Source organism: Anguilla rostrata, chromosome 2 (assembly GCF_018555375.3).
Source record: "Anguilla rostrata isolate EN2019 chromosome 2, ASM1855537v3, whole genome shotgun sequence".
NCBI classification, from domain to species: Eukaryota; Metazoa; Chordata; class Actinopteri; order Anguilliformes; family Anguillidae; genus Anguilla; species Anguilla rostrata.
This window is the reverse complement of record NC_057934.1, coordinates 10,703,836-10,716,387: the sequence shown is the minus strand read 5'-3', so window position 1 is coordinate 10,716,387 and position 12,552 is coordinate 10,703,836. Positions and strand designations below refer to the sequence as shown.

The 12,552-nt window shown below is 43.8% G+C and overlaps 1 protein-coding gene across 7 annotated transcripts in view; it reads right to left on the bottom strand.

The window, feature by feature from the left end:
• plce1 (phospholipase C, epsilon 1) overlaps positions 1-12,552 on the bottom strand; it is an 82,360-nt gene that overhangs the window by 39,833 nt on the left and 29,975 nt on the right. For all 7 annotated transcript variants that reach the window (XM_064319396.1, XM_064319386.1, XM_064319406.1 and 4 more), the window contains exon 4: positions 3,638-3,905. In XM_064319396.1, the coding sequence (XP_064175466.1) occupies positions 3,638-3,905 (268 nt within the window). The remainder of the gene's footprint in view (positions 1-3,637; positions 3,906-12,552) is intronic.

Genomic DNA, 12,552 nt, shown 5'->3' with positions numbered 1-12,552 from the left:
CCTACCAGTATTTAGCTTTGCTGCACCTTTGCTTTACACAATAAGTGAGAAGAGCTTATGCGGACCCTGCTGCACATCTCAGAGTCGTCCTGCCATTAATGAATTCAGCTAAAAGCCTGGCACTGAGGCAGGTGGGATTGGATAGCCAGAGCAGCCCTTGAAAATGTATTTCTCTGAAGTGTTTATGTGTAATTAATTACATCTTTTAACCTCTTTGTACCCCATTGTTTATTTTCTCCGGATTTGTAATTAGACATATTCATTTCAGCCACTCTTTGGGAGAATTGAAAGCCAAAATTTTTTAAAAGCCAACGTCTCTTGGCTGAGAGCCTTCATCAGGGCAACTGTGAGGTAGTCAGACACAACGTTCCCATTTTTCCACTAAAGTGGCAGTAAATTTTGTATTCAGTTCTCTGTCCTGTTTCATGGCCTCTGGTAGAACTGTAACACAGCACCAGAACATTATTTGTTCTCCACTTTTGGAAGACCTCACTGTATTAATGGGCTGGTCCAATCTTCCGTCAATTTGGGATAGTGCAGACAAGCGCACACCTCATCCGAAGTGCACGCTGCAAATGACCACTTCTTTCACTGCAGTCCACCCATTTTTTTATTTACTTCAAGAACTGGTCACCACGGGCTGCTGGGTGGCTCATCCTGTTAAGGCATTGTTCTCATGCATGGATGGGCAATGCACAACAGGCTCTCGCATCACCCATCAATAGGAGGACTTCAACTGGCCTAAAGTGCAGGTGTCCAGCTCCATTCCAGGAGGTCCACAGTGCCTGCTGGTACAACTCCAGTCGTGGAGGGCCACAGTGTCTGCTGGTTTACTCCAGTTCTGAAGGGCCACAGTGTCTGCTGGTTTACTCCAGTTCTGAAGGGCCACAGTGTCTGTTGGTCTGCTGCTTCGTTGGCAGCTGATTGAAAGGAAACCACAACACCACAACCACCCGCAGACACTTGGGATCCTGGCCGAGAGGAAAAATATTTAAATTACCTATATCGTCATTCACCTTTGACCCCAGCTGGTTGTTTGTCCGCCGAGCTGCACTTGAAGTGTGTTCTATTGCCCAATGTTGATGTAGGCCGAACCTGTGAACAGTGGCATGGCTAACATCACATCCTCCAGAGGAAAGTGGCAGTGGGGGTGGATTGGCGGAGAGACACAGGTGTTGCAAAAGATGAAGGTTCCTTTCTGGGGTGGACAGACTTCCTCAACAAAGGAGTAATACAGCATTATCTTCGATGCACTATAGAGAACAGCAATGCAAATCCTATTCGTAAAGTAGACTAGCCTGTACTTCAAAGTAAATCATATAAGCTGTTTCAAGTTGTTTTATAGTGTTATGTTTCAGGTTGTGTTTTCGTCATCTGTGTCAAAGGTCAACTTTTTTAAAAATGACAGAAGCTTAACAGCATGAAACAAAATGGAAAGAATGAACATGACTTCAAATGGCACACCTTAAATTATTAGGAACAGGTTGTGGGTAAGAGCATACAACCTAAATTCCATCTAATTCCAAACATCTGAAGTAGCCTACAGTGCATCTATCAAAAGCAGTTTATCTTTTTACATCTCAGCCGGGTCTGGCTAATGTTTTTTTTTTTACTGGATGTTGCACAATGAGGAACGCACACCCTGTTTACATTAGGCCGCCTCACACCCATCCCTGTGAAGCCGTTCGGCGTGGGCCCGGAGAAAAATGCTCCCCATCCGTTTGGAATGAAGGAATGCTCCTCGCCTCTGACTGCTGGTAATATCTGGACTGCGGGGAAGGCGGGGGGGGGGGCGGCGAGTCGTCCTGCCGAACCGAGCGGCGGACGCCGGGTCACGTGGCCCTCTTTTCCAGATTGGTTTTAATAGAGGACGGGGCTTGATTCACACCGGCTCATTGTCATGCTGAACAGCGCAGGGGAGGGGACGGCAAGGTCGTATTCTGATGAGAGATCGGCCACCGAAATTTACGCAACCGGGATCTGATTAGCAGACAGCAATCAAGCGGAGCACTCGTCCTCTCATCACAGGAGCAGTGGCCTCTTTCAAGTGCACATTAAATCTGAATTTACTTCCAAAAGTCTTGAGGAGAGAGTGAAAGAGAGCTGTCGACAATCATAAGGCAAAGTTCCTGAAGTGGGTAAACATGCCACTCCCACCAAACGTCAATCTCAAGCTTCACAAGGTCAACAAGACCTTGGATTTGCCCGTAAACACAGGAAACAAATTAATGCTGCAATTCTAGAAGTATCAAAAGAATACTCTCTTCCTGAACACCCGAGTGAAAATTGGTCCGTTTTTGCTAAAAGAGAGGAAAAGATGTCCATTGAAGGCCAAACACGCGGCTGATAGCCAATCGGTGCCTTTAATCAAGCGGTATAAATAATTCAACAATTCAAAGGAAACGCATCGCACAGACTCTCACATGTATGAATAAAAAATAAACGTGATTAGCACAGCGTAGGATGGAGAGGCGGACATGGAAGAGATGAAAACCACAAGCCCGTCTTCCCACAAACACCGAAATGGGAACACAAGTGGACCTGTGGGAAAATGGCATGGGAAGCTACTGGGAGGGAAAATCCATAATGGGAATCCATCACAACCCCCCCACCCACCCCCCCTCCCATTCAATATCTATATTAGAACTAACCACAGTTACAGTAGCCGTACCGTACCAATAAGAACGGACTTTTCCCAGTATAAACACATGAAATACAAAACCCACATAATAGGTAAAGGGTTAAATTTATTCATGAAATGACGAAAAGTGCACTGAAATGTTTCATGCTCTTCGTTACTGCGTTGTTGCTTTCATTGTGAAGTCAATGAGTCAAGTTAAAATTTGATGTGAACTGCAGGAAGACAAGCTTTTCACTGCCATAAATTTGCCTGCGCTCATTAACGCCTCCGGTCATAACATACTTTTTAAACCAATTTATGGTTGTAAAATGTGGCATATGAGCGTATTTTTAAAACATCCCCCAAGACCCAAAAATGGAACAGTTATTAACACAGAGTAACGACTAATTATCTGTGTCTTTAATCAAAGGTACTGTGAAAAAAAAACCAGTGATGTTTCTTTTCATTCACACCTTCACTCCATTACACATCACTGTCCTGGCTACTCCAATACAGCTTGGATTTATTTCAGTCATATAAATTTTTTTGCAATCCATACCCTAATAGGGTACAATTCCATTAGCACTGGAGAGCCGAACCACAGCCCTGTCTGGAAATCCCTTGTAGTTACACAGCCTGGGTATGGTCAGAAAAGGTGCATTCTGCTGAGGTCATGCATTAATCATTCAGATATTTTTTATAGCAGATAGGGGAGTGTGAAACAAGATTAACTGAGCGTCTGTTTGCGCAGCACCAAACGCAAACAGAGGAGCCTAGGAGTAGAGATATAACCAACTGCCTCTCACATTCCAAACAGGACCTAGCAAAAACCAGCTCGCATTGTACCAACTTACAGTAAAAACCACAAGGGTTTGAAGGAAACAAAGAAATACAGTGACCACCGAATAGCACGGGAAACTAAGACCAAGAAACCAAAACAAACAGGAACAGGTACGCTAGCAGGAAGAGCCCGCGGGCGGGGACTGGCACGGACGAGGACTGGCGCGGCGTGCCCACCTTTGAGCATGGCCCTGCCCGTGGAGCCCACGGCGACGCCGGGGAGTCCGCTGCGGGCGCCGACGGACGCGGTGGCCTCGAGCAGCGCCCCGGCGAGGAGGGCGGAGACGGCGGTTCTCTGCAGGGAGGCGCGGAGGCTAGCCGGCCGCTCGCAGGCGCATGACCGCGCGTCCCACCAACACGTTCGCCGCCAGCCGGACGCAGCGGAGGCCAGGAGCTTCCTGGATGGGTGCAGCAGGTCCTCTTCAACGCTCAGCACATAATGGATCTGCCCACACACGCACACACACACACACACACACTGTCAACTCAGCAACCACAGGGATTCAGATTTCTAGGACGCTGTGGCCTGAACTTTTTTCTTTTGACCCATTATACAGTTAAATAAACTGAGCATCATGTGTGCTGAGGGGGAAGGGAGGTTTAGTCATAGATATTACAGGGTATTAAGGATCAGTTGCAAAATTGCAAAGCATTTGAAAGGTTAAAGAGGTTAAAGTGACAGCTCATCATGTATACAGCGGGTTGCACAGAGGGTTGGTAATAGGGGTTGTCTTTATAGATCACAATATTTAATTATACGTCTACAGAAAGCATATGCGTACAGTATTAGGTAAGCACATGCGTACATTCTCTGGACCACGAGCAATGTATTACATTTTATATTGCTAAACTGTAACATTTGCTGAAAGTGCATTTAGCACAGCAGCTGCCATGGAAACAAGTGAAACCTGTGATAAAAACCTTGACACCCAAATGACCCCTAGAGACCTGAAAACATACACATGAACAAAACATCTTCTGCTGCAATTTTGTGTAATTGGTCACTTTCCTTCCTTCCTGTTGACCCTTCTACAAGCAGTTAGCTGATTGGCTAGCGTTTTTGTCTTGCCAAAAGGGGCATGGAGGTAACTCTGCTGACCTAATCAAACAGGGAGGGTTATGTGACAGACAGAGCCAGCTTTAGACTTTAGCCAGCATCTTGTGCTCACCAGGGGGATCATTAATTACTATAGGTGGCACATAGTCTGCATGTTTGCGTGATGCCTAAGGCTCTTGTTTGATACTAGGTCGAAAAGGAAGTGTGTACACTGTTGGTTGGTCCATCCATAACACCATTACTAACAAAGTGGTTTCAACTGGCACAATTTCCCAATCAGCAAAACTTAGCTTAACTGATTTCCAGGGGTAGCCTGCAAAGTGGTACAGCTGCCAAACTGCTTAAAATTACACAAACATCGCATCATTTTAATCAGCTGAAAGGGTTCAGCCAATTCAGACAAAATATTACAAACAAGGATCAAAAGCCAAGCAGTGCATGCTCATAAGGCTCACTGCATTTTAATAAGGCTCTCCAATTACCCGCTCACAAAAAGAAGGTGCATTCTCCTTTTTTCTTTGTTGAAGGGGGAGGCATTTGCATGTTCCAAACCATGGAAATGTCAAAACCATTAAAAACCACAGTTCTCTTTCACCGAGACGACCCAATTCATTCATTTTTAATGCTTTCGGCATGTCAGAAAGTAAAATGGAGCCACCTCGAATGCTCTTTCCAAAAACCCAGCACGATATGGCTCCAGCACGTGCGTTAATTTACACGGCTTGTCCTCTGCCATAAATACACTGAACAGCCAGTTATCACTGATAGTAACATCATGTGCTGCTCCCGGCTGCCTCGATTGCCACCAAATTCTCTATATTCTTTCCCTCAACACACTGGACAGTCATTGCATTTTCAGTTACTCGTTGCATTTACAGTTTCTAAGCAACCAACTCACCACAGTTTATATGGAAAATAACAGCCACAGAATCAGAAATACAACTCAGACGGCCCCTCAGTATATTGTTCAGAAGCGAAATCCTTGGGTCCGGTATCCTTCAACAGCAGTTTCAGAAGCAGACCCAGAGATCTGTGATGCCACGCATGAGGATCATACAGTGTAGTCCATAAGCGTTTGGACAGCGACACATTTTTGTTGTTTTGGCTCGGTACTCCAGCACATTGGATTTGACACGAAACAATGAACAGAAGGTTAAAGTGCAGGCTCAGCTTTAATTTGCGCCCATTTACATCCATATTGAGTGATACGTGCACCAATTACAGCCCTAAAATGGGGGGACTATGTATAAAAAGGGCAGTAAATCCTATACGGATCACCTGATATGGATGTAAATACCCTCCAATTAAAGCCGACAGGCTGAACTTTAACCTTATATTCACTGTTTCATTTCAAGTCCAATGTACTGGAGCACAGAGCCAAAAGTACAAAAATTGTGTTGCTGTCCAAATGCTGCCCAAATACGGACTGCACTGTATTCCCAACCAGGATCTTTAATAGAGAAATTCCTTATACAGGCTACAGTTTTTAACGTGTTTTAGCTGGTTGACACTAAACAACACAAGAATACTGTCGTTTTTCAAAACTTGGTCATGTGCACTAATGACTATTAGGCTAACCAAAGGACTGTCTGTCATTGAAATTTTCACTAATATTTCTCCAAACCAGAAAAATTGTGAAGAGAATATGGACATCAAGAGGTATCATAGGATTAATTACAGATTCCCTGCCCAAACCTCCTCAATAGCTCTCTGGGACCACACAGTTTAGTTCAAATCAATCAGACACCTGGTGCACAAAGTGCATTTGCAGGAATCTGGTTGAAAAACTACACACATTAATACTTTGTCTGCCCACAAAGCCATGTACATCACTATTGGCCTGTGCAATGCACAATGTTTTAACTGAATATATCTAAATAGTTGGAATGGTCAAACAAATTTAAGTGATAGGTTAACATTTTTGAACTCTTGAATATTTTTAATAACTAAAGTTCATTTTCGACTTGACGACTATACTGTAATGTCACGAAAAGGAGAGAAAATAAATATTCAGATGAATGCAGTTCAATTACCCTTGTATAAGAACACGTGCAGCACAGTATTAGTATAAATGTCTGCTAGGAGAATGAGAGAAGAATAAACAACAAAAAAACAGTGTCCGACGCCTGAGACATCATTTTCACCTGAAAGAGAAAAGATAAATTCATGAAGAGCACTCCAAAGTGTTATCTTCGACAATTTCCTAAGAAGCATCTCAAAGCCGTTTCAAGGCCGAAATGAAAAAGGCGAGAACAGAAAAGAATGGAAGATGTAGGTCAACCTGTCCTGATATTCAGACACTACAATCGCTTTTTTTTTCCCCCACTTCTTTTTTACCCCATCCGGCTCTATAGGGAAGAGCAATCAGGCAGCCATTACTGACCCTAACAGCAGTCCTGACAGACACTAATTCAGTGGTTGGAAAGCCCATGTCCGCCATCACAGAAGTTCTACCGAGATTCTACAAAAGTGCTCCACCACTGCGAGTCAGGTCTGAGCACTAAAGCAGCCACATCCCCATCACCCCGCGTCCTTCTCCTCTTATTTCCCTAATGCACTTCTGAGGTAACTTGGACGTCCTTCAAATCCGAAGCTGCAGCCGTCAAAATCTTAAAGGGGAACCACAGACACGGAAATAATTCTGTATCACAACGCAAAGTCACTGCAATGAAACGGCTGGGCTTACCAGACGTTGCCACCAAACAGAGACAGAATGCAAGGTTGATTTTAATGAATATTTAAAAAATTGTCAAATTTAAACCCATCATAGAGATGAAGAATTCATAGTCCATATGAGATACAGAAATCAGATTTAACATGCCAACAGAGTTCAAACCAATACAGCACTCCAATCAGGAAATATGTGGCTTCCATGAAATCCAAGCAATAGACACGTGACTCGTGTTTCTTTCAACATAAATGTGTCAGTAACTTTCAACACTTGTTCATTACATTTGATGCCACTTGATGTTAGGGTTTCCAGGAAAATATATTATGAAAAATAAAATTGACATAAATAGTAATTAGTTGTACAGATTCTTGAAGGTTTATTGCATAAACAGTTTAAAATAAATAAATAACACATTTCCGGGTGGTTCATGCGTCCAGTTAACAGAGAACTCTCTGACCTCCATGCCCACAAGCTACAGTTTGTGAATTTTTATTCTTAATTAGAAGATTATTGCCGAAGCAAGAGGACACATGCTTCTCAATAAAGCTCAATGATGCTTTGCAAGTCAATCCTTTCAGGTTTACACTCACAGGAGCTGGTTGAACAGCTGCATTAGTCTCTGCAATAGGGAAAACTGGTTTCCATGGAAATTAAATAAAAGAAAAAATCAGACGAGCCTGACATTTGAAAAACCGATAAAGAAACAGCCTATTTACTGGCTCAAGGTTCATAAACACAAATCACCTCTTGCAGGACCTTAGAGAAATATTGTACTCAAGCTACACAAATTTAAAAGTTTGATGTCCTTCATGCCTTCAGATTGAACTGTATGGTCCATTTCAGTAAACAGTAATAAATTGCAATGTTGTCTGCATGGTACTTGTGACACAGAAGACTGTGGACAGTTTTATGTGTTAGAAGACACAGGCTAGCACGCAATTTCTGTAAACCATCTGCAAACCTAAACACAATGTAATGTTGCCAAAAGCAAGGTTGGTTTAAAAAATATCAAAAACGCACAATCATTTAAAAGACATACTGCATACATTTACTATACAAAATATTATCCACTACCTTATTTTGAAGGTAGACACACATACCAGTGGAACACTGCAGACTGACTAATAAACATGCAAAGCAAAAACAAAGATGAACAACACTTTTCATTGTTGTGTTTCTCGTTATTGCATGATATGAAATTCTTTACAAATGGATGTGTGAACTTACAACTGGAGCCGCCACCTGTGCCTCGAGTAGCTCCTAGTGCGACTGTTACTCCCCTAATAAATTCATATGCCAGTGAATATTTTCCAGAAAAAAGGAGAGGAAGCACTGACTGGAGGAGAGGTATATTTCTCAGCTTGAGTCAGTGGATGACTGGAGTATCCAGGGGAGGAATTGATATGACAGTAACCCTAGGAACACTGGCTGAACTAAATCCACCCAACCCAATTCCAGCTGTGGCACTGCAGACCCTTGGTAATATGCTGTAAAACCGATGAACACATTCGCTTTAACTTGTACAGACAATCATTTCTGAATAAAAGCAAAATCCCAATATATAAAGCTTTTCTTTCATGTGTCTCACCAGGAAGAAACTCGACAAAAAGTCCACAAAAGGCCTTTCCACTTACTGGAGTGTGTTCAGAGATAATTGCTCTTTTCATGGGATGGGTTTCCTGTTTTCAGAGTGATCAAAATCAGTTTACGGTCGTCAGATTTTAAACTCTACCCAAGGGACAAAAAGCAACGAGACAGCACGTTCAGAAACGCCCCCCCTCGAAACTAACAAAGTTACAAAACCATAACCTTGTGTTCCCTTTCCGGTAAAGAGCACAAACATGTAAGCTAACAAATCAAGTATACGAGCAGGTAGGCTGCAAACGGCGGCCATTTGAAGACAATCCAAGCGCTTCGCGGTCCGCTTTCTTGCCAGACTGCTCCCTTTTATCGATTTTATTCGAGCCAAGATTTTATGGGGTGTAATCCCATTGCGATGAAGCGAGGCGGGACAGGAGACAGATCGGCAGAGCCCGTAAACAGACGCTAATTTCACCGCTCGAACGGCGCGGGCGGGAGACGGCCGGTGAACGCGGGCCGTTATTGAAACCGGCGACGGGGACAGCTCGCCGCGTCTGGCCCCTCCTCGGGACGCCCAGCGCGCCCATCGGCACGGGTTCCGGAAATCACAGGCAGACCGGTCAAGATTAAAGGGAGCTCGAAAAGCGGAAGCGGCCAAGTTAATTTGGGCCCACGTGACAATTTCAAACTGTGTGATCTTGCAGGACGCCAGTTGTGAATGTATGTTCTTGCGTTTAAATGGTATGGGTATTAAGGTGCGACAAAAGAGAGGCAATAACACAGGATTACAGGGCTGAAACTTTTTTTTTGTTGCTGTGAATCTGTGGATGAATGACTGAATGATTAGCAATGTAGTTTTACATGTCAATTATATCTCAATAGTCAATTCCTGTATAAAATTAGGCATGTTTTGCCAGTGAAAGCAGTCCATATGAAATGCCTGTACTGCTGGTAAATAATCAGCACAATGAAGAGATCCTCATGGGCCCTAAAGGGTGGAGATTACCGGACCGGCCGAGCCAAGGACTCTGGCTCCAGAGGGCATGCCGTTCATGTTCCCGAACCTCGGCGGAGCGCGGGACGGACCGCTCGTCGCCCGCCGGTGTCCCTGGAACCCGAGACGCTCTTTAGGGCGACGCGGCGGGGCTCAGGGGCTGCCGACAGGAGCGCCGGGAATGCGCCGCCTTTGACATCCGCCGAGCAGCTGCGTACGGCGCATGGCACGCGAGATCACGTGGACCCCCTGCGGGGACGAAAAGCCCCACACCGGGGCTGCTAGACCCTCTTCCTGGAGATCCACAGGCCTGTAGGTTTTCATCTAAACCCTAATTTTGCACACCTGATTCTATTAGTTAGCAGCTCAACGAGATTTCTCTCTGTTGAATGAATTGTGCTTTGTTAGGGTTGGAGTGGAAACCTACAGGACGGTAGATCTCCAGGAACAGGGCTGGGCAGCCCTGCTCTGAAGAGTTCAAACAAACGGCTACTTGCGGTACAGTATCAGCATGTCTGGAAACCATCTGCTGTAGGCATGTAGGGCGGTTCTGCGTTTCAGACATAAGGCCATAAACCTGAATGCATAGTAGTTACATATACATAACTGAGGAATGCTACATTAATTTTTAATTACTATTGTAATTCAGGATATTCTGCTGTATGTTCATAGCCCATAGACTATATACAGTGTTTTCATCTTTTTGTGCATGTTACTAGTGCCGCAAAAAATAGTAAATGCCTTTAAACTTTTATTTTATTTATTATTATTCCAAAATATGTTGCACACAGAATTACAACCAAGTACAAGCTACTACTACAATTTGAGACCTAAAACTTAACATCAGTTTATTTCAAGATTCTCCAAAACATGGATTACTTGATTTTTCAGGAAGGTTAACTTTCTCCTTTGGATTTATGACTGCTTCCTGACAGAGGACTTGCGGGCACTATCCTGTCTGCCATGTTGCACAACACACCACCATCCTGGTGCCTGCCAGTCGGAGAGAACTGCATCCCAATTTATTATCACATTAAATCATACGGTAAGGAAGGGCCTACGCTGTCACGCAGCGAGCATGTCAACCATCTTTTCCCGACATGAATTAGGCCAGAGCAGCCTTTCACAGGCTGACTCAGTGCACTGCTCTTCCGATATGGAAGCGACCTGCAGATCATTCTAGCATTCCGGGCCCCGGGTCATGTGACCAAAACAGCCCGCAGCTGTCTCAGCCACGCAACGAAGAAGTGCTTGGCCCATGAGCTGGGATGTTTGTGTGGGGAAGTGGCACAAGCATGGTGGTCTAGGGTTACAGGGTTTTTCATTTTTTCTTTTTAGGTGGGTGGGTCAAAGAGCAGTGCATGCCATATAGGCTAGTAATTCAAAGATTCTAATTATTTCCAGTGGAGTTTCTTGATCACATGCTAAGTCATTTACAGTACACATGTCATTAAAATACCTAATCTTCACATTATAATTTGAGAAGAGCTGCCCTAAAAAAAAAAGTAGTCTTCACTGTTCACTGGGGACAATCTACAGAATTTGTTGAAATTCCAGGATTTAGGGGTTTCAAATTATTTAATGTATTTATGCACATCTACTGTTCTTCTCACTGCAGTAGTTTTATTTCTAAATTATTGCTTGAATCCATTCTTACTTATCTAGCAACTATGTCTTGTTACATGTGTTTTGCCATTTGAATTGTTTTTATTTATTAGTAGCCATTTTGTCTTTTTAGAGCTGTTGCTAAAATGCATTCTTTGTGGTTTGAGAGAAGGAACTGACAAGCTCAGATTGGCTGAATAGACCCTTTGCGGACAAGAATAGGCCAATGTTCCAATACAGGTTCAAAGAGAGAAACTGCATGAACCTTAGCACACAAAAGTGTGCTAGTTGAGTGGCTATATATAAAACTGGCACAAACTGAATGAGGGTTCAAAGCAGGTTTCGGATGAGCAAATGTAGCACATGGTAGTGCTAATTACCTTAATTCAGTACCTGGCTAAGAAAAGATACGTAGAATAGATGCAGGATAATCAACAAAAGTTAAATGGTTCTAACCATTAGCAGTGCCATAACAGCTTGGTGTTATTTGAAATCCAAAGATAGGATACTAATGGACAAATCAGGGCAATAACATCACACACCAGGGGAGCTGGCTTAAGCTACTTCCCTGGAGTCAACAGAAATGGGTTTCAGAAATCTGCTGCTTGCATTTTGCTTCACTATAAACTGGGGCTGATTTATGCTACCTGTCATTTGTAATAATAATAATAATAATAATAATAATAATAATTTAAAATCAAATAAATTTTAATTTAATTTTGGATCTGCAATCCACACTACTGTACCTTAATCATAACCCAGCTGTCAACACACAATCAAGAAGATCATCAATAAAGACATTAATGAATCCCCCAAATGTTACCAGATCTCTGAATCCCTAAACTGCAAACCCAGCAGTTCGCTGTGTGCGATGGCGCTCTCTCTCTCTCTCTCTCTCTCCGCCGAGCCTGACGTGATTAACCTGCCCTGTGGAGACAGGGCTGGAGGGAGGCCGTGCTTTACTGTAGCCGGCTCCGAGACTCGCTGTCCCGCTCGCTGATGGCTGCTTTAAATTAAGCATTTGGGTAAAGCAACAGAGTGCGCCGAGACAAAATGATCACAATGCAGGCCTCGTGCACATAGCGTTCCCGCTGATAGAAGCCAGGCCAGCACGGGCAGCAGCTCATGCAGACAGATCAGGGTAGGAGGGGTACTGGCTGGGCCATGGTTTCCGTAAGGGCTCC